Source organism: Oncorhynchus mykiss, chromosome 3 (genome assembly GCF_013265735.2).
Source record: "Oncorhynchus mykiss isolate Arlee chromosome 3, USDA_OmykA_1.1, whole genome shotgun sequence".
NCBI classification, from domain to species: domain Eukaryota; kingdom Metazoa; phylum Chordata; class Actinopteri; order Salmoniformes; family Salmonidae; genus Oncorhynchus; species Oncorhynchus mykiss.
Genome location: NC_048567.1, coordinates 7079526 through 7099282, shown reverse-complemented (window position 1 = coordinate 7099282; position 19757 = coordinate 7079526). Strand labels below are relative to the sequence as shown.

Below are 19757 nucleotides of genomic sequence, written 5' to 3'. Positions count from 1 at the left end.
TTATATCCTGCTTCTTTAAAAAAATAATAATAATCTAGATTAAGCCAGAGCAGGCCTTGAGCACATCAAAGCAGATACCTGTGACAATGTAAAAGCACTTACATATTTCTTTAACAAATATAAAGATCTTATCTTTTTATATCTTTGTTGCAATGGGGGGTCTCTTCTAGTAGGACAATGCTGGAACATGTAATGATGTGTGAGTCGGTGTTGTTTGTTTTCTGAGAGTTGGGATCATAAAACGAGGATTATGGGTGCTGATAAAATTGGAAGTGGAAGACTAACTTAATAATAAAGATTATGAACCTACTATCACTTACTCTATGGATTGTTACAACTGACAGAAGCTCAAATAAGACTCAGAATATAATAATCACTTTCTCTGGGTATTTTATTAGAAATGCTCTACGCAAGAAAGAAAACATAGAATTGGGTTACAGGGGGAAAGAGGGCTGTGTGTTAACATTGTAATCTCTGAAGACTGAAGAAACTCTAGCTGGAGACACGCACACAATACCTTTATCAAAAGAGTAGAAGAGAACAGTTAACACCGCTGATTGGGTGACTAACTTTTTTAACTTAATATCTTTTTTTTTTTTACTGTAGTTCAACACGCCTTACATGCTTTTCTTTAGCATACAATCACTGTCCTCAACCCTTCACACCTCCACTCCTACACCAGGAGTTTCACTATCACTCCATCCATATCCATATCATATATGTCTAGTACTCATATTTACATGGTTATGGTTCAGTTGTGGTCAAGTACAACCACACTTTAGTAATGGAAGGGTCCAACCCAACCCCTCCAGGTTATAGAGGGGCATCTTGAGATGGGATGTTTCCTGATGTTACGAGGCCGGATCAACAGGAATACTCTGCCTGACGTCTCTGTGGAGCCAATCTCATCCCTGATCATACTATATGGCTAGACGGACGGGGATGAGAATGGAGAACATTCAACAGACAAAACAAATACCCGCACATACACAAACCCTTAAATCAAAGCCTATGAACAAAACTACAAGAAAATCAATGCAATAGTGAGAATGAGAACTGGGACGGGCTCTACACAGAGAAAGACCAGTGGTGGCTGTCACCAATCCACTGTGAGATTCTGTGCTTGGATGAACCATAGAAAACAAACATTCAAATCAATAAGCAAATCACACCCCCATGTTGACTAGTCTCTTCCAACACCAGTCACATTCCCTGTTGATGACAGACAACAGAAACCTAATAGAACTCAGCTGTAGACTGACTGGTGGTTAACTGTCTCCATTTTAAAAAGTACACTTCTGAATGGAAGTGTTATTTGGTAATATAACCTGTAATAATGCGTTTCATAAGTCATTTACAACCAAAGGAGGTTGGTGGCACCTTAATTGGGGAGGATGGGCTCGTGGTAATGGCTGGAGTGGAATCAGTGGAATGGTATTAACTACATCAAACACATGGAAACCATGTGTTTGATGCCTTTCCATTTGTTCCGTTCCAGCCATTATTATGAGCCGTCCTCCCCTCAGCAGCCTCCAGATGTTAATACTACCTCAGTTTAGACGGGTACAGCACCTGAGGTACTGCGTCCAGAATCAGTCAGACAAACACACACACAGGTTATGGCTGCCATATGACAAATGTGACAGAAAATTAAATAAGCATTGAATGAAAACAACTGTTATCACAATGTGCTTGTGTGTTGGATAAGTAATGACAGGAACACACTGCTGAAGAACAGCTTACAGTGAAGAGCTTTCCTTCCCATATCTCCTCTCTCTTACTAAAATATCTGCAGTTTATAGTACTCCCTCACCCTCCTTCCCTCCAAAATATTATCTTTCTCTCCTCCTTCCACTCCCTCTCTCTTAGACAGGTTTGTCTGTCTTGCGTGCAGTGATGAAGGCCATGCCGTGAGTCCTGAAGTGTGTGTTCAGATCCGAAACCTTCTCAAAGCGTTTCCCACACACCTTACACCCCACCCTGCCCTCCCCGTCCTCCCCCAGCGGTGTGGGGGGGTGAGACGAGGAAGAGGGAGACCCCGGAAGGGAGCCCCCTCTGGGACTCCCGTCACCGTGGTTACCGCCATTGCCGGGCGAGGATGTCAGGGAGCGGTCGTTATGGCCATGACGGCTGTGGTTGTCAGGGGGCGTGTCTCGAACCCTGTGGCTGATGAAGCGGTGGCGGGAGAGGGAGGGGGCGGAGGCAAAGCAGGCTCCACACTGTAGACACTGCAGGCTGACTCCTCCCCCCAGGGCCTCGGAGCGGTGCTGGGGGATGTGGTCCAGGAAGACGGCGCGGTCCTCGGTGGTGAAGCCACACGGAGTACAGTGGAACCCAGACTCTGGCTGGTGAGGGGGGGCCGAGGAGGTGACGCGAGGTCTCTTAGCAGGGATGATGCCTTCGGTCAAATCGTCCTCTTCCTCCTCAGTCTTCAACCCTCCTCCTCCGTCTTCCTCAGCTGAAACAGTGAACGGAGGGTTGGAGCCTCCGTCCTGCTCCGAGGAACTGTCGGCCCCTTCTGCACCCCTCCCTCGCTGACAGACATAGAGAATTAGAGTTAATGACATTTAGCATTAATAACCGGTCTTCCTACATAAAGGCTGCAGTCGGTAGTTGTGAGAGAAAGTGGAACTGTACCTTTGTGTCCAGAGCTGACATGCCGTGTCTCAGCTGGACATGTCTCTCCAACACCAGTCTACTGCTGAACGTCCTCTTACCCTCACCACACAACCTACACACACAAACACACGTTAGGTTTTAGTGTAGGGGTTAAGGTGAGATACAGCTGTTGTAGGGTAGTATAGGGGTTAGCGTGTAGTGTGCATACTTAGTGGGTGACTCATTTAGACTCTGACGTGGGGGTAGGGTATGTAGGGGTTAGGGTGTAGTGTGCATACTCACCGGCAGTGGAAGGCTCGTTTGATGCCCTTGTGTTTGACTCTGATGTGGCGTCTGAGGCTGGACGTGGAGGAGAAGGAGTTCTCACACAGACTACACGGGAACTTCTTCAGGATCTACACAAAACACAGGCACCTTACAGTGAACAGTCCCCTCAGCTCCCCTAGTTTAAAAACAGAAAGGCTACTAAAGACAATGATGCTTACTGAGAAAAACGGCTGAAAATCTGTTCTTCAAAGAAAAAAAAGAGGGCAAACTTTCCTGGATCCCTCCACTTCATGTGAGAGGTGACTGTGCTCCAGAACTTTAGATATACATGATATGACTTTATAACCTATATGATCAGGACCAATCCCAATTTGAGAAACACCTGGGGAGCTCAAAGTTGAGCATAAATAAACTGATCGTATTTTGATGGAAGAACGTAAGTGACGTATTAAGCATAACTTTTCTCAAGTGAGGATTGGGCCTGTGGTGATTAGGTGATTCATTTAAGGGCCGGTTAGGGGTTAATTTTGGGCAGGACTGGGCCCGTGGGCCGGCAGTAGAGTAGGCCTGACCTAGAGGGTCAGAAGATACAATGGATCACTGATCAGTTAGAACCGATTCAGAATCAATCTACTGTACTGCACATCAAACAGTATATCACTACTGCATGAAACATTTAACTGTCTTTATGTGTAGTCTATGTGCAGTCTGTGTTCCTGACCTTGCCATGCTGCTCGGCCATATGGGTAATGTAGTCCTCTCTGTCAGCGTAGCGGGCGTGGCAGGGAGCACAGCTCCACCCTGGGCTTGTCTTATTGGTCTCTCCATCCTTCTCTTCCTCCTCCTCCTCTTCCTCCCTTCCCCACTCCTCTCCGTCAGAGCTCTCCGTCTTCACCGAGCTCCGCACCCGGGGGGGAGGGGCAGGAGAGGGCGCCATGGCAACGGGAACTTCCTGTTTGACCGCAGGGCCTCTGTGAGTAGTCTGAGCGAGGGAAGGGGAAGGAGAATAGAGAAAGGAACACAGCAGATAGGGAGATGGAGGAAAGTTAAGCTACATTTCATATCGACAGAACTGACTGACCCAAACCCAGTCTGGAGAAGGACTGTGTGAGAGGGGAACCCATAGATGTACCTTGATGTGCTCCAGCATGGAACTTCTCTGCGCGTAGAGCTTGGGGCACTCAGGACACTTGAACACGTGCACCTTCTGCTTGACTAGGTGGGTGTCAAAGTGGACGTACAGCAGTGGCTTCTGGGTAAATACCGTGTCACACATCACACACTTGTAGATCATCCTGTAAGGAAAGAGTGAAGGGTATAAGTTTCAATGCCATACAACACTCCTTCCGTGGCCTCCAACTGCTCTTAAACGCTAGTAAAACTAAATGCATGCTCTTCAACCGATTGCTGCCCGCACCCGCCCACCTAGCATCACTACTCTGGACGGTTCTGACTTAGAATACAGTGGGGAGAACAAGTATTTGATAACCTGCAAAATCGGCAGTGTTTCCTACTTACAAAGCATGTAGAGGTCTGTAATTTTTATCATAGGTACACTTCAACTGTGAGACACGGAATCTAAAACAAAAATCCAGAAAATCACATTGTATGATTTTAAAGTAATTAATTTGCATTTTATTGCATGACATAAGTATTTGATACATCAGAAAAGCAGAACCGAATATTTGGTACAGAAACCTTTGTTTGCCATTACAGAGATCATACGTAATTGTAGTTCTTGACCAGGTTTGCACACACTGCAGATTTTGGCCCACTCCTCCATACAGACCTTCTCCAGATCCTTCAGGTTTCGGGGCTGTCGCTGGGCAATACGGACTTCCAGCTCCCTCCAAAGAATTTCTATTGGGTTCAGGTCTGGAGACTGGCTAGGTCACTCCAGGACCTTGAGATGCTTCTTACGGAGCCACTCCTTAGTTGCCCTGGCTGTGCGTTTCGGGTCATTGTCATGCTGGAAGACCCAGCCACAACCCATTTTCAATGCTCTTACTGAGAGAAGGTTGTTGGCCAAGATCTCGCGATACATGGCCCCATCCATCCTCCCCTCAATACGGTGCAGTCGTCCTGTCCCCTTTGCAGAAAAGCATCCCCCAAAGAATGATTCCACCTCCATGCTTCACGGTTGGGATGGTGTTCTTGGGGTTGTACTCATCCTTCTTCTTCCTCCAAACACGAGTGGAGTTTAGACCAAAAAGCTCTATTTTTGTCTCATCAGACCACATGACCTTCTCCCATTGCTCCTCTGGATCATCCAGATGGTCATTGGTACACTTCAGACGGGCCTGGACATGCGCTGGCTTGAGCAGGGGGATCTTGCGTGCGCTGCAGGATTTTAATCCATGACGGCGTTGTGTGTTACTAATGGTTTTCTTTGAGACTGTGGTCCCAGCTCTCTTCAGGTCATTGACCAGGTCCTGCCGTGTAGTTCTGGGCTGATCCCTAATCTTCCTCATGATCATTGATGCCCCGTGAGGTGAGAACTTGCATGGAGCCCCAGACCGAGGGTGATTGACCATCATCTTGAACTTCTTCCATTTTCTAATAATTGCACCAACAGTTGTTGCCTTCTCACCAAGCAGTTTGCCTATTGTCCTGTAGCCCATCCCAGCCTTGTGCAGGTCTACAATTTTATCCCTGATGTCCTTACATAGCAATCTGGTCTTGGCCATTGTGGAGAGGTTGAAGTCTGTTTGATTGAGTGTGTGGACAGGTGTCTTTTATACAGGTAACAAGTTCAAACAGGTAATGAGTGGAGAACAGGAGGGAAAGAAAAAGAAAAACTAACAGGCCTTTGAGAGCCGGAAGTCTTACTGGTTGGTAGGTGATCAAATACTTATGTCATGCAATAAAATGCAAATTCATTACTTAAAAATCATACAAAGTGATTTTCTGGATTTTTGTTTTAGATTCCGTCTCGCACAGTTGAAGTGTACATATGATAAAAATTACAGACCTCTACATGCTTTGTAAGTAGGAAAACCTGGAAAATCGGCAGTGTGTCAAATACTTGTTCTCAACTACAAATACCTAGGTTTCTGGCTAGACTGTCAACTCTCCTTCCCAAACATACTCTCGTAAAACTGACGATCCTTGACTTCGGCGATGTCGTTTACAAAATAGCCTCCAACACACTACTCAGCAAACTGCATGCAGTCTATCACAGTGCCATCCATTTTGTCACCAAAGCCTGATATACCACCCACCACTGCGACCTGTATGCTCTCGTCAGCTGGCCCTCGCTACATATTAGTCGCCAGACCCACTGGCTCCAGGTCATCTATAAGTCTTTGCTAGGTAAAGCTCCGCCTTATCTCAGCTCACTGATCACCATAACACCCACCCGTAGCATGCGCTCCAGCAGGTATATTTCACTGGTCACCCCCAAAGCCAACACCTCCGTTGGCTGCCTTTCCTTCCAGTTCTCTGCTGCCAATGGCTGGAACGAATTGCAAAATTTGCTGAAGTTGGAGACATATCTCCCTCACTAACTTGAAGCATCAGCTATCTGAGCAGCATACCAATTGCTGCAGCTATACACAGCCCACCTGTAAATAGCCCATCCAACAACACACCTCATCCCCATATTGTTTTTATTTACTTTTTTTGCACACCAGTATTTCTACTTGCACATCATCATCTGCTCATCTATCACTCCAGTGTTAATCTGCTAAATTGTAATTACTTCGCTACAATGGCCTATTTATTGCCTTTCCTACTTACGCCATTTGCACACACTGTATATAGACTTTTTTTCTATTGTGTTATTGACTCTGTTTATTCCATGTGTAACTCTTTGCTTTATCTTGGCCAGGTCGCAGTTGTAAATGAGAACTTGTTCTCAACTGGCCTACCTGGTTAAATAAAGGTGAAATTAAAAAATAAATAAATCTGAGAACACAACCAGTGTGTGTGTACATACTTGGCTTGTCCTCCAGTGAGTGTGGGGTGCTGGGTGTTGATGTGGCTCTGGGCGCTGGGGGAGGACTTGAAGGCCATCGGGCAGCTGGGACACTTATGGAACACCTCACAGTGGGCCGTCTGGATATGGGACTTGACCGAGTTTAACCCTCCGAACACCACCTGACAACTAGAACACCTGCAGACAGAGAAATACATATAATTGTTGATGTTGTCCCTAAACACGGATTCAGTGTCAGATATTTCTCCATCCTCCGAATGGTTAAAGCATGGGTTGGTGGTAGGGCTGTTGCGGTGACCATATTACCGACACACTGGCAGTCACGAGTCATGACCACAGTAAAATTCCACGTAATTGTTGAGTCATGGTAATCTCCTCTTATGCACTCTGGACATGTGCATAAGAGTACTCAAGTCGCTAACTACCACCAGGTCCTAATGGCCTGGTACTCAGGGATCTACAGTCCCTCCATCAGGTCCTAATGGCCTGGTACTCAGGGCTCTACTGTCCCTCCATCAGGTCCTAATGGCCTGGTACTCAGGGATCTACTGTCCCTCCACCAGGTCCTAATGGCCTGGTACTCAGGGATCTACTGTCCCTCCATCAGGTCCTAATGGCCTGGTACTCAGGGATCTAGTCCCTCCATCAGGTCCTAATGGCCTGGTACTCAGGGATCCACTGTCCCTCCATCAGGTCCTAATGGCCTGGTACCCAGGGCTCTACTGTCCCTCCATCAGGTCCTAATGGCCTGGTACCCAGGGCTCTACTGTCCCTCCATCAGGTCCTAATGGCCTGGTACCCAGGGCTCTACTGTTCCTCCATCAGGTCCTAATGGCCTGGTACCCAGGGCTCTACTGTCCCTCCATCAGGTCCTAATGGCCTTGTACTCAGGGCTCTATTGTCCCTCCCATCAGGTCCTAATGGCCTGGTACTCAGGGCTCTACTGTCCCTCCATCAGGTCCTAATGGCCTGGTACCCAGGGCTCTACTGTCCCTCCATCAGGTCCTAATGGCCTGGTACCCAGGGCTCTATCTATCATATAAAATAAAAGGCATATATTGTCAGCTAAATGCCAAATTAACAAGCCTACAGCATGGAGCATAGCCAGATAGCATAGGCCTACAGTAGCCCAACTCAAATTTTATTCTTCTGAAATACATTTTCTTCATATCAAAATGTTTTAGACCTGACTAAAATAAATAATCAATTTATTGTGGTGTACATTACATAGATTTATTATACTTTTTTATATATTGATGTTCCAATGGTGCACATGTTTACGTCAATTTCCTTGAGACCGGCAGACTTTTGCAAAATTTCACGACCGCTACAGCCCTATTTGGTGGTAAGGTAATCTGATCCTAGATCAGCGTCTACGGGAGTAACTAGGTTTGTTTCAACCACAGAGGGAGTGAAGGGTTGAAAAGTCACCTGTATCCGATGCGTCGTGTGAAATGGAGACAGGCCTCCTCCAAATGGGATTGAAAGGCTGGCTGCTTGGCCACACCCCCACACTCTGGGCAGACATAGGGGGGGCGGGGGTTGTGGATGCGAGCGTGAGCAGAGGCACTGCAGCCGTTAGGAAGGAGCATGGGAGGAGAACACTCCGTACAGGACTGGCGGGAGAGAGAGATGGGAAAAGGAGGGTGCACAGGTCAGTAAGGCAGGTACTCCTAAAGCCATGAAACAAGCTATTACATACAGTGTCTAGACTGAAAAAGTTCTGTGGATTTTTGAACACACACACTGCTCTACTCACAGTGTTAAGGGCTGGTTTGACCTCTTGGAAGTGGGCAGCTACCTCAGCCTTGCTGCAGAACTGCACCTTACACTCAGGACACTTGTTATTGGTGTACAGCACCGGCTCTGTCGCCTTCTTACTGATGATTGGCTGCTGCAGCTGGGGGGCGGGGCTCAGGGTTGTCGGGGTCATGGCTGAAGTCACAGCCGGAGCAGAGGACGCTGGGACAGAGGAGGTGGAGAGGGAGGGAGAGAGCATGCCTGAAGGAGGCATAGAGAGAGACGGGGAGATAGATAGGGGAATATAGGGGAAGGGGAGTGAAAGGTAAAGAGGGAAAAAAGAGTGAGAGGTAAAGAGAGAGGTGGGGTAGATAGGTACTGATAAACAGCGCTGCACTAGTATTCATAAAGCGTCTCAGAGTAGGAGTACTGATCTATGATCAGGTCCCCCCGTTTATATAATATTCATTATGATCTCGAAGTCAAATCTGATCCTAGATCAGCACTGCTACTCTGAGATCCTTTACAGTGCATTCGGAAAGTATTCAGACCCCTTGTCTTTTCCCACATTATTACGTTATGGCCTTATTCTAAAATTGATTACATTTTTTTCTCCTCATCAATCTACACACAATACCCCATAATGATGAGGTGAAAAAAGGGTTTTTAGAAATAATTGCAAATGTATAAAAAAAATTAAAACAGAAAGACCTTATTTACATAAGTATTCAGACCCTTTGCTATCAGACTCCAAATTGAACTCAGGTGCATCCTGTTTCCAATGATCATCCTTGAGATCTTTCTACAACTTGATTGGAGTCCACCTGCGGTATATTAAATTGATTGGACATGATTTGGAAAGGCACACACCTGTCTATATAAGGTCCCACAGTTGACAGTGCATGTCAGAGCAAAAGCCATGAGATCGAAGGAATTGTCCGTAAAGCTCAGAGAGAGGATTGTGTTGAGGCACAGATCTGGGGAAGGGTACCAAAAAATGAACAGTGGCCATCATTCTTAAATGGAAGAAGTTTGGAACCACCAAGCCACCCAGCCAAACTGAGCAATCGGGGGAGTAGGGTCTTGGTTAGGGAAGTGATGGAGAACAAGATGGTCACTCTGACAGAGCTCCAGAGTTCCTTTGTGGAGATTGGAGAACCTTCCAGAAGGACAACCATCTCTGAGGCAATCCACCAATCAGGCCTTTATTGTAGAGTGGCCAGACGGAAGTAAGAGGCACTCCTCAGTAAAAGACACATGACAGCCAACTTGGAGTTTGCCAAAAGGCACCTAAAGGACTTTCAGACCATGAATGCCAAGCGTCATGTCTGACGGAAACCTGGCACCATCCCTATGGTGAAGCACGGTGGTGGCAGCCTCATGCTGTGGGGATGTTTTCCAGTGGCAGGGACTGGGAGCTTAGTCAGGATCGAGGGAAAGATGAACAGAGAAAAGTACATTGATCTCCTTGTCGAAAACCTGCTCCAGGGCGCTCAGGACCTCAGACTGGGGCGAAGGTTCACCTTCCAACAGGACAACAACACTAAGCACCCAGCCATGACAATGCAGGAGTGGCTTTGGGACAAGTCTCTGAATGTCCTTAAGTGGCCCTGCCAGAACCTGGACTTGAAGCCAATTGAACAGCTCTGGAGAGACCTGAAAATAGCTGTGCAGCAACACTCCCCACCCAACCTGACAGAGCTTGAGAGGATCTGCAGAGAAGAATGGGAGAAGCTCCCCAAATACAGGTGTGCCAAGCTTGTAGTGGCATACCCAAGACTCAAGGCTGTAATCGCTGCCAAAGGTGCTTCGGCAAAGTAAAGGGTCTGAATAGTTATGTAAATGTGATATTTCATTATTTTCTTTTTTATACATTTGCAAACATTTCTAAAAACCTGATTTTACTTTGTCATTATGGGGTAGTGTGTGTAGATTGAGGGGGAAAAACGATTTAATTCATTATAGAATAAGGCTGTAAACAAAAGTAGAATATGTCAAGGGGTCTGAATACTTTCCGAATGCACTGTATGTATACAGTCCTAGGTGAGAAATGAAGGTAATAGCACACAGTCTCTCTCACCGATGGGAGTGGTGTCCTGTTGGCCTATCATCTGCTCTACACTGACAGGTCTCATGACCAGGTGGGAACACTGCATGACCAGTCCCCTCTCCTTGTGTTCCCTGGCGTGGAGCAGCAGGCTGCACTTGTTGAAGAATGCCAGCCGCTTGGCACAGTGGTTACAAGTCACCTCAATCCTCAGGGACCGCCGGTCATAGTGGCGGGCCAGGCTGCGCTCCAGGGCAAACGCATCGCCACACTCCAGACAGCGGTAGCCCTGCGACGCAAAGGAAGAACAACATGAATACAATACCTATGTCGATGACAAGTCTCTAGATACAATGCATATTCATTGGTCTTGTATGTATTGGCTGGCGCAATCAAATTTCCCCTTTGGGGATTAATATGTGCCCTTGAGCAAGGTACTTAACCCTAATTTGCTCCAGGGGTGCCGTAGTACTATGGCGGACCCTGTAAAACAACACATTTCACTGCACCTATCTGGTGTGTGACCATAAAAAATACACAACATCAACAAGAGCGATTTATTGGTCTACTGAACACAAGGTCTAACAGAAATTGGACGTCTGCTTTTACCCCAACCACTACTAGTGCAATATTGAATCCATGCTGATATAGACCCATCAAACTCAACTCTGGACCTCAAAGCCAGTTCCACTGTTTTTTCATTGTTCCCATCTAATCAGGGACCGATTTAGACCTGGGACACCAGGTGGGTGCAATTCATTATCAGGTAGAACAGAAAAGCAGCAGGCTTCGGACCTCGTGGTGTAAGAGTTGAATACCCCTGATATTCAACCTAGGTCTGTTACCTGTGCAGGCAGAGGCAGGTCCCACTCCGGTGGTAGTGGTGTACAGAGGTCTGGTCTGTAGCTGGGCAGCAGGTTCTTGCTGTTGAGGATCTTGTTGAAGGCCTCCACCAGACTGGACTGGCTCCTGGAGATAATGGCTCCTGTACTGTTCACTATGGAGGCTGGTCTACTGCCCCCCTGAGGGGTGAGGAGGGGGGAGGGGGACACAGACACACCCCCATTCAGGGTCTTCTGGCCCAGGCTGCGCACGCCAGCCCCCCCTGGACTGAATCTGGGGGAAGAGGAAGAGGCGGAAGAGACAGAGGGGAGGGCTGCTGACTTGGTGATGCTGACAGCCGTAGCCGACACTTTGGGCTTGTTGCTGTCGGCGGCCATCTTGTTTTGGGCCTTGCTGGCGGCCATCAACATGGCAGTACTTGCATCCTGGAGTGTAGACACAGGCAGGAGGCTGCCACCCTTTGACTTCTGCTGCGGAGGCTGCTGAGATGCCACCCTCTTGGACCGGCTGAGGACCTTACGACCCCCCGGGGAGGGTTTGGAGCCATCTGCGCCTTTTGAGGGGGTCCCCCCTGCTCCTTTGGATGCTACTCGCGTCACTGTCCTGGTGATGCTGCCTGTCGGGGTCTTGACTGTTTTGATTCGGACTTTGAGTGGGCGAACGGGGGCTGTTGATGTTGTCGTAGAATTGGCCGGAGCCGTCTCTGTGTCTCCTGTTTGTCTTCCATCCACAACCTCCATCTTCTCACTGTTGTCTGATCTGCACTCCAGGCTAGGCTCACTCGCCATGGGCTCCTCTCCCTCTCTAGCCCCCTGTTGAGTTGATGCTGAGGTTGGTGCCGGGCTGGAGCTCCTCTTGGACAAAGTGGACATAGCAGAACCTGTCTGGTCAGGCGGGGGGCTCTCTGGTGAATCCCTCTCCTCGATCACATGTTCCGGGTTTCTTTCCTCCATCACTGGGCTAGAGATGGGTCTGGGGTTACTGAGGGCGGCAGCCAGCCAGGACTGACGGGCCTGGGCAGGAGGAGGGGAGGGAGACCTGGGGGTGGAGGGTACTTCATCTGGAGGGGGCGGTTTAGAGCTGGAGGATGTCTGAGAGATGGAGGGAGGGGGTTTGGAGGAGAGAGGAGGAGGGCAAGAGAGGAGAGGAGGGGAGGGGGGAGTTGGGGAGCTGAACAGCTCTGAAGAGGACACTTGGCGGTGTCTGCGTGGAAATTTGGGAGGGGAGCACATGGGAGAATCTGGGCTCTCTTGAATCACTAGCGGGCTTCCCAAATCCGGTTCAGAGTCGTCCTCATCCGAGTCCATGATGCGCCTCACCCCCACTCTCAGGCTTCCGTTGGAGGGAGGGGGGGAGGAAAGAGGCCCGGGAGGGCACAGAGTGTCCTCACTCAGGATGGAGGGAGAAGAGAGGTGTGGGTTGATAGAGAGTGAGGACGACGATGATGATGAGGAGGATGTGGAGGTTATAGGACCAGCAGAGGTATGAGAGGAGAGAGGTTTCCGTCTGTTGAGAATATTAACTGTATGTTTGGTTGTGCAGGCCGACCCCCCTGCGCCTCCAATGCTGCCCCCTCCTTCACTTGCAGTGGGAGGGGAGCAGGTTGACCAGAGTTCCCCATTGGCCTGACCCAATGCCTGGCCCAGCCCCTGGCCTCTCACACTGGGCTCCAGCGTGACTGTGGACCCCTCAAACCCATTCTGGAGAAGAGGTTCTGAGGAGACCAGACCAGGCATCCTAGGAGCCAGTTGTGAATTCAGCAGGCCCCCTTTGACTCCCGTCCCAGTCTCCACCTCAGGGTCTGTCCCACTGCCCCCAGGGCTGTCCCCATCCTCTTCATCTGACCCCTCAGTCTCTTCATAGGAGTCAGGCCTCACCCTGTTCTTAACAATCACACTGACCACTGGAGGCTCACTTTGGGAGTTGGGAGGGGAGTCAGTGGGGCTGGAAGGTCTTGGTGAGGGACCCCTGGCCCCCGACACGCTTCCCCCGACCTTCCCTGACCCCTCCCCACCCTCTTCCGGTGCAGACTGGATGGCCTCTTTGGCATCGATGTCTGGAATGTCGAAGGCTGCCAACAAGTCGTCGAAATCTGGGGTTTTCATGTCCCCCATTCCCGGATTACAAAACCTGCAGAACGGACACACAGGAGTGAGAAATAAACATGGTTGTCCCCAACCCAACCAAAGCCTGAGGCAGGACCGAATACTATGAATCTTGAATAATTCATGACAAACGTAGATGTGACTTCCTGTTTTGAACGTAATGTCGTAATCATCATAATGTTAAATTGCAATGTTGAATAGCCTATATTTCAGGCAGCTATGTAAGTTAATTACTAGAACCCAATAAACCTCAAACCTGGCAAACTTGTTGAATGAGTTAGCAGTTAGAAGCAACCACTTTATTTGGAAGTTAGAAACTTATTTGAAAGTTTAAGTTCCCCTACTGCCCTCGTGTGAACTGGCTACTGAGCTAAAATTAGCAAGTTAGTACAGCAAAGGCAGCTAGCAATACCGATAGCTAGGCCTAGTTTTCAGACAGCGTTTTCCACCCTTGTTGCACATGCTTCATGTAGTGCAGCTGTACTAGCTAGCTAGCCATTCTCGCTGAGTTTGCGAGAACACAAAATGTGGATATTTTATCGTTATCAGGCAGAATGTGCATTTAGCTATGTAGCTAGTTACGACACTGAGCTGTCAACCACCTCAGCACACATACACTAACTAGTTACGTTCCCTTCTAGCATTGCTCCGACCAGCTAGTTACGTTCCCTTCTAGCATTGCTCCGACCAGCTAGCGTAGCTAACATTACTTAGCTAGCTAGAATTTTCTACGTCGTCAACGCAAGGAAGCCTTTTAACGCCTGCTTTTCAGGTATTTAAACCTTACAATTGGAAATTATTTAAGGGCATTCATTTGAATAAGTTGTTTATACTGGTATATGTGACAAGCAGAAATGTATATCTAGTTTTAAATGTGAAGGAAATGTGGTTTGTTTACCTGGCTCTTCGGTTCCCGACTTTCCTTTTTGACGCATGAGTTGTTCGTCACCAGAAACGACGGGGGAGATAGGTCCTGCCAGGTTCATAACGTGTCAACTTTGGAAGCTGATGTGTATGCAATTTGCCAGCTGTTTCCCCACACTCCTGACGTACATACGTGTTATATTGTAATGCCTTGTTCTTGCGAGTGTTGGCTATAATTTCCTGAACATGGCAGTGGTACAATCAAATAACCTTTATGGCACAATGTCCTCCAAAGCCAAGGGCATGCTTTTGTTGCATTTGTGGGGTTGCAGGGACAACATTTAGACAATGTATCTTATGTGTTTCACAAAGCATGGCTTTTCAGAAAGACCTAGTTACACAGGAATAGTTGCAATAAAATCAATGTTTATCTGACATTTTTATACTAAAAGTCAAGTTATGGACTTGTGTAGTCATCAATCCCCTCTTTGGAAGGAGTATGTGTGCAGCATGTCAACATTGGCACAAAACTCCACAACAACCAGCTGAGGTGTTCTCTTGATTTATGTAAATGTATTTATTATTATCAGCACATAAATGTACACTTACTGAATGTGCTTGGGTTGATATAAGGTCCCACTTTAGTACAAACTTTTTAATATTTTTTTTAAAGGCAACATGCATCATCATTAACCTTGACACAACAAAGATAAAGAAAGCCCTGTTCAACTGTTTTGAGTATGGCGATACAAAAAAAACCTAGAGGTAATTTGAGGTTACAGTTTGCACAACTATTATATTAAAAGGAGCCATTGTCAACAGGTCAACGCCAGGGTATCGATTATGTTTACTGTGTAAATGTTCATTTCTTCTTCTCATCGTCTTTGTCTTTCTTGCTGTCAGGTTTGGATCCTGTCTGTGAGGCCAGCGAGCCCATGGCATTCCGGATGGCCTCGTTGTTGGGGTCGACACCCGGTAGGTTCTCCAGGACGCTCTGGAGGAACTCTGGGTCCTGCATCACATCATAGTCCTCCTCATCCTGCAGAGAGAGATTAACATACGCTAGAAAAACAAGAGCATTTGAGCATGTGTAACAAGCGGGATATGTCCGCTACACATGTACACTTTCATCTCAGTGGTGTGAGAGAGTTGGCCGTACCTTAGCACCCTCTGAGTCTACAGGGGCTCCTGTGTCCATGTCCATTGACTCTGCACCAAACTCTGCTGGGTAGGATAGGACAGATGTTACAGACTGACTGTGCCATGTTATAACTGGTTATAACAGGTGTATGTCACTGACCTCCACCCTGCATGGACATCTGTAGAGCATAGGCAATCTGCTCGTCCTCCGTCATGCGGCTGAAGTCGGGCATAGCGGGCGTGGCCGTGTCAGCCTGGGGGACTGACATCTTCAGCAGAGCTTCGTCTGACTCTAGAACAGGAGGTGGTTAACAGTTTATCCACCCATATGCAGTGCCTCCCTTCAGGGAAGATCCAAGTACAGAGAGGGGAGAGAGATAATGGTGTATGGGCATTGGTTGGTTGCCAGTTATAGATGAGTGATTAGTTTGTAGGTGGAGGGTTATTGTTATGTGTACATGGTGTAGATGGAGAGTTGTGTATTTGTCTCACCGTCAGCGGTAGGCGAGGGAACCCCGGCCTCAGCAGCAGACACCACTGCTGCCCTGCGAGTCTCATCCTCCTGCCTTTGTCTCTGCTCCTCCATAGACACCCTCAGAGCCTGGAGAAGGCACAGAGTGCAGAAAAAGTTCAAAGGGGGAAGATTGTAGCATACGATAATAATCATCTAAAAAAGAGGCAGAGAGAGAGAACTAGAAAGTGTAAAAACTAGAGTGAGAGGGGATGATCAACCCATCTAGTCCTCCCCTCTCACCAGTGCCAGCTCTGGGTCTGCACTGGGGTCCACTCCAAACTCAAAGTCACTGGACCCCAGGCCCAGCATGGCTCCTCCCTCCCCAGCAAGGATAGGAGAGGACAGTAGGGCATCAGCCAGACTGGGGCCTGGAGGCACTGTCACAAGGTGGGACCCTGCTCCTTCCTTCCCATTCAGAGTGTTGATGAAGGCCGTCAGCTTTTCTGTGTTCACCTCCTGGAGACCAAAAGGAGGTTATATAAGGGAGACAGTGATGGCTATAAATAAATAATGAGACCAGATACATATTAGGTAAGATATTTGGTACCTCCTCTCCAAAGTTAATGATGTCCACACTGACTTTCTCTTTCTTTAGACGCTTTGCCATTTTCACCAGCTAGAGAGAATGTGACAGGAAATGATGTCAGAGGGGACATGCATGCACCTATCAACACACTGCATTGATAGAACACTCACATCCTTCTCGTTGTCCTCCACTGGGCTGCCCACAAAGGCAATTATACGCATCTTGTGGTTCTTCCCCTGTCTGTGCTTCAGAGCCAACTGGGAGAGGAGAGGACACAGGGTTCAGTGTCGTGACGTACAATAAGATGAAGTTGTATTGTATTATTGTGTAGTATACATACATGAGCCACTCTGATGCCTGTGCAGAAGCTGATGTTTCCACGGGGCTGGACAGCGTGCAGTTTAGACAGTATCCTCCCCGCGTCTGCAGTCAATGTGGTCAGCACCTCACAGTTACTGCGCAGAGAACAATAGTTACTACACATTTCTTACACTCAATCACTAAAAATAAATCACAAGTATCCAGGAATCCTGTAATATCTAAATGATGAATGTTTAAAATGTTTGTTGCGACCATAGGACAAGCACAAAGACACATCTCACACACACAGCTCCTTACTTGGCCATGGTGATGAGGCCCACATTGTTCTCAGGGTTGCTGCGCGTCTTGGAGTGGCACACAATGTTGACAGCATCTTGCTGGGCCTGAAGTCTGGTGGGGAGGAAGTCTCCATTCCTCATATACTCACTGTTGTCCACACTGAGGCACACAGACAACACAGTACATACATACGTTACACAGTGTAGCATGTAGGCCAGGGAGGGGCAACTCTAGTCCTCAGGGGCCAGAGTTGTGTCACACTCCCCCCCCCCCATCCCTATCAAACACAGCTGATTTAAACTAATTGCATTCTAAACTGAAGATCATAATTACTTGATTATTGGAGTCAAGTGTGTTAGCTGGAGCAAAAGTGTGACACCAACTAGGCTCCCGAGGACTGGAGTTGCCCATCCCCGATAAAGGCCCACTAGAGCTGGGTTTCCCAAACTTGGTCCTGGGGCCCCTCCTTGGGTGCACATTTAGTTTTTTGCCCCTACACTACACAGCGGATTCAAACCACCAAAACTTGATGAGTTCATCATTTGAATAAATGAGTTAATGCTGCCATTTGTACGTTTTTGGGCACACAGACCAAATTCACATAGAAATGTGAGTTATGTAATTCTCATTGAAAGCAAGTATTTTACGTTTGGTTTTGTACACCAGCTTCAAAACAACTGAAAATACAATATTTGTGGTTATTGAAAATATATTTCGCAGTGGTTTAGATGGTACAATGATGCTCTACACTATACTTGCTTTTTTGTCACAAATAAATGATAACTATTAGAATTTTAGCAACCAGGAAATGGCGGAGACATTTCTGCAACGTGCATCTAAGTGTCACCTTTAACTGGCAACAGTAACATTCTGCCAACCGTTTTCCCCAACCAGGACTCTCCATTTTACCCCCTTCTCCCATACTACTGCTAATCCCTAGACAGACTGATGGTAAGGGACATATTGAAGTGCATAGCTAGCGAATGTTGTCGATGTTGACATAGGAAGCTTTTATCCAGAACAACTTACAGTAGGCAGAAACAAAGACTGAGGTAATCGTTTACCGAACCTTGTGTTTAAACCACTGCCTTGTTCACCAAATAACAAAGAATACTAGCTAGCTAACGATACATTTCAGGATGTAATGCTTGCTACATTGGCGTAATCCATCACGACCTTACTTGAAACAACTTCTCGGAGAACATCTTGCTAACTAAGCTGCTCTAAATTCTCTGAAATATTTTATTGCAATCACAACCGTTTGCATGCCATAGCGAAGCTAGCATTAGCAAGCCAAAAATGACTCAGGAAAATGGCTAGGATTGCTGGCCGGAAGTGTTTACATAACTCATGTTAGCGGCAATTTCATAATACATTTTTAAAAAAGACGCACGTTCACATTAAATTAAACAAACTCTTCCTCTTACTTAGTTTAAAGAATAATACATATGACAATGTATTTGTTCTTTCCCTTACCAGACCATAGTACTTTCGAGCCCCATCTTGGAATCTTCTTGTTGCTATCTACGTCACCAGAACTGATGGGAAATGCAGTTCAGCCCCAATATACCTGCGCATATATTTGTTGACAATGACTTACACGTACACCACAGGAGGTTGGTGGCACCTTAATTGGGGAGGACGGGCTGATGGTAATAGCTGGAGCATAATTAGTGGAATGGTATCAAATACACCAAACCATGTAGTAATTCAGTAATTAGTGTAAATAACTCATTGTGGAACCAATACCAATACAAAAAATACAAAAAAATACAATCAATTGTGTATGAAAGTGTGTAGATATGTGAATGCACTCCTTAGCGCCCCCACCCCTCTCCCCCTGCACAGTTGTGAGCTATAATTTTAATGAAGTTATCTATTTTTATTTTATTATTTTTTAAAGCAAACACCACAAACTCATGTCGGGAAAAGAAAAAGGCGAAACTAATCTACGCCCGTTCTGATAAAAATCTTAGGGCATCTATCCTCGGGGGATGCCTTGCTTGACCACACCCTCCTTCCTTGCTCCTGGCCTGCCCTGCCTCTTCCACCAATCCATTTGTTTCTTATGGACAGAAAAGAGCACAAGCTCTGAGCTGTCCGATCAGGTCCATTGTTTACTGAGCGGCCACCATCTCCTGTGCCTTTCCTTCCATTATGAGCAGCCTCCACTGACATACGTTATGGACCAAGAGAGGCTGCAATCCACATTTTGGTTTGGTTTAATGAGCAGGTAAGCTGAGCAGGTCTATCAGGGTCAAAGGTAAACACATTAAAAAGAGCACAACTTGAGGGCCATGGTTGTTAATAATATTAACCAGGAATATATTGAGCTTTTTACAAAGAGGATGGATTAGGGAGGAAAAGTAGTGAACGCAAGAACACCTAATATTACATTTTTGGGGGCCCTGCTTAAGGCCTTCTTTGCCTCTCCTGCAAACAAAAACCTAAGTCAATATACTGTAAAATACCATGTCAAGGACAGAGACTCCCCCACTCACAAATAAAGTGATGTGAGTTTGTGGATCTACTGTAGTGTAGACCTACCCTTCCAT

General features: G+C 47.1%; 2 protein-coding genes across 6 annotated transcripts; both read right to left on the bottom strand.

The window, feature by feature from the left end:
- Positions 1 to 377: 377 nt before the first annotated feature.
- LOC110508380 (zinc finger protein 687a) lies at positions 378 to 14677 on the bottom strand. Of its 4 annotated transcripts, none has more exons than XM_021588881.2 (11): positions 14457 to 14676; positions 11456 to 13583; positions 10644 to 10899; positions 8583 to 8824; positions 8255 to 8439; positions 6824 to 7000; positions 4019 to 4181; positions 3608 to 3868; positions 2902 to 3014; positions 2638 to 2731; positions 378 to 2534 (listed from the first exon to the last, which is right to left on the bottom strand). In XM_021588881.2, exons 2-11 carry the CDS (start codon positions 13565 to 13567, stop codon positions 1866 to 1868), a joined length of 4272 nt encoding a protein of 1423 aa, XP_021444556.2. In that variant the 5' UTR covers positions 13568 to 13583; positions 14457 to 14676; the 3' UTR covers positions 378 to 1865. The 4 variants fall into 4 exon arrangements, 3 of the variants coding, with proteins under 3 accessions (XP_021444556.2, XP_036823223.1, XP_036823220.1); XM_036967328.1 differs by lacking the exon at positions 14457 to 14676 and adding an exon at positions 14175 to 14352; XM_036967325.1 differs by lacking the exon at positions 14457 to 14676 and adding an exon at positions 13815 to 14147.
- Positions 14678 to 14968: 291 nt separating this feature from the next.
- Positions 14969 to 18833, bottom strand: LOC110508390 (26S proteasome non-ATPase regulatory subunit 4). Of its 2 annotated transcripts, none has more exons than XM_021588897.2 (10): positions 18679 to 18833; positions 17221 to 17361; positions 16943 to 17057; positions 16773 to 16859; positions 16624 to 16692; positions 16317 to 16532; positions 16055 to 16163; positions 15723 to 15854; positions 15582 to 15646; positions 14969 to 15461 (listed from the first exon to the last, which is right to left on the bottom strand). In XM_021588897.2, exons 1-10 carry the CDS (start codon positions 18702 to 18704, stop codon positions 15285 to 15287), a joined length of 1137 nt encoding a protein of 378 aa, XP_021444572.1. In that variant the 5' UTR covers positions 18705 to 18833; the 3' UTR covers positions 14969 to 15284. The 2 variants fall into 2 exon arrangements, with proteins under 2 accessions (XP_021444572.1, XP_021444578.1); XM_021588903.2 differs by having other exon boundaries at positions 14976 to 15461; positions 15582 to 15643.
- Between the last annotated feature and the right edge of the window lie 924 nt (positions 18834 to 19757).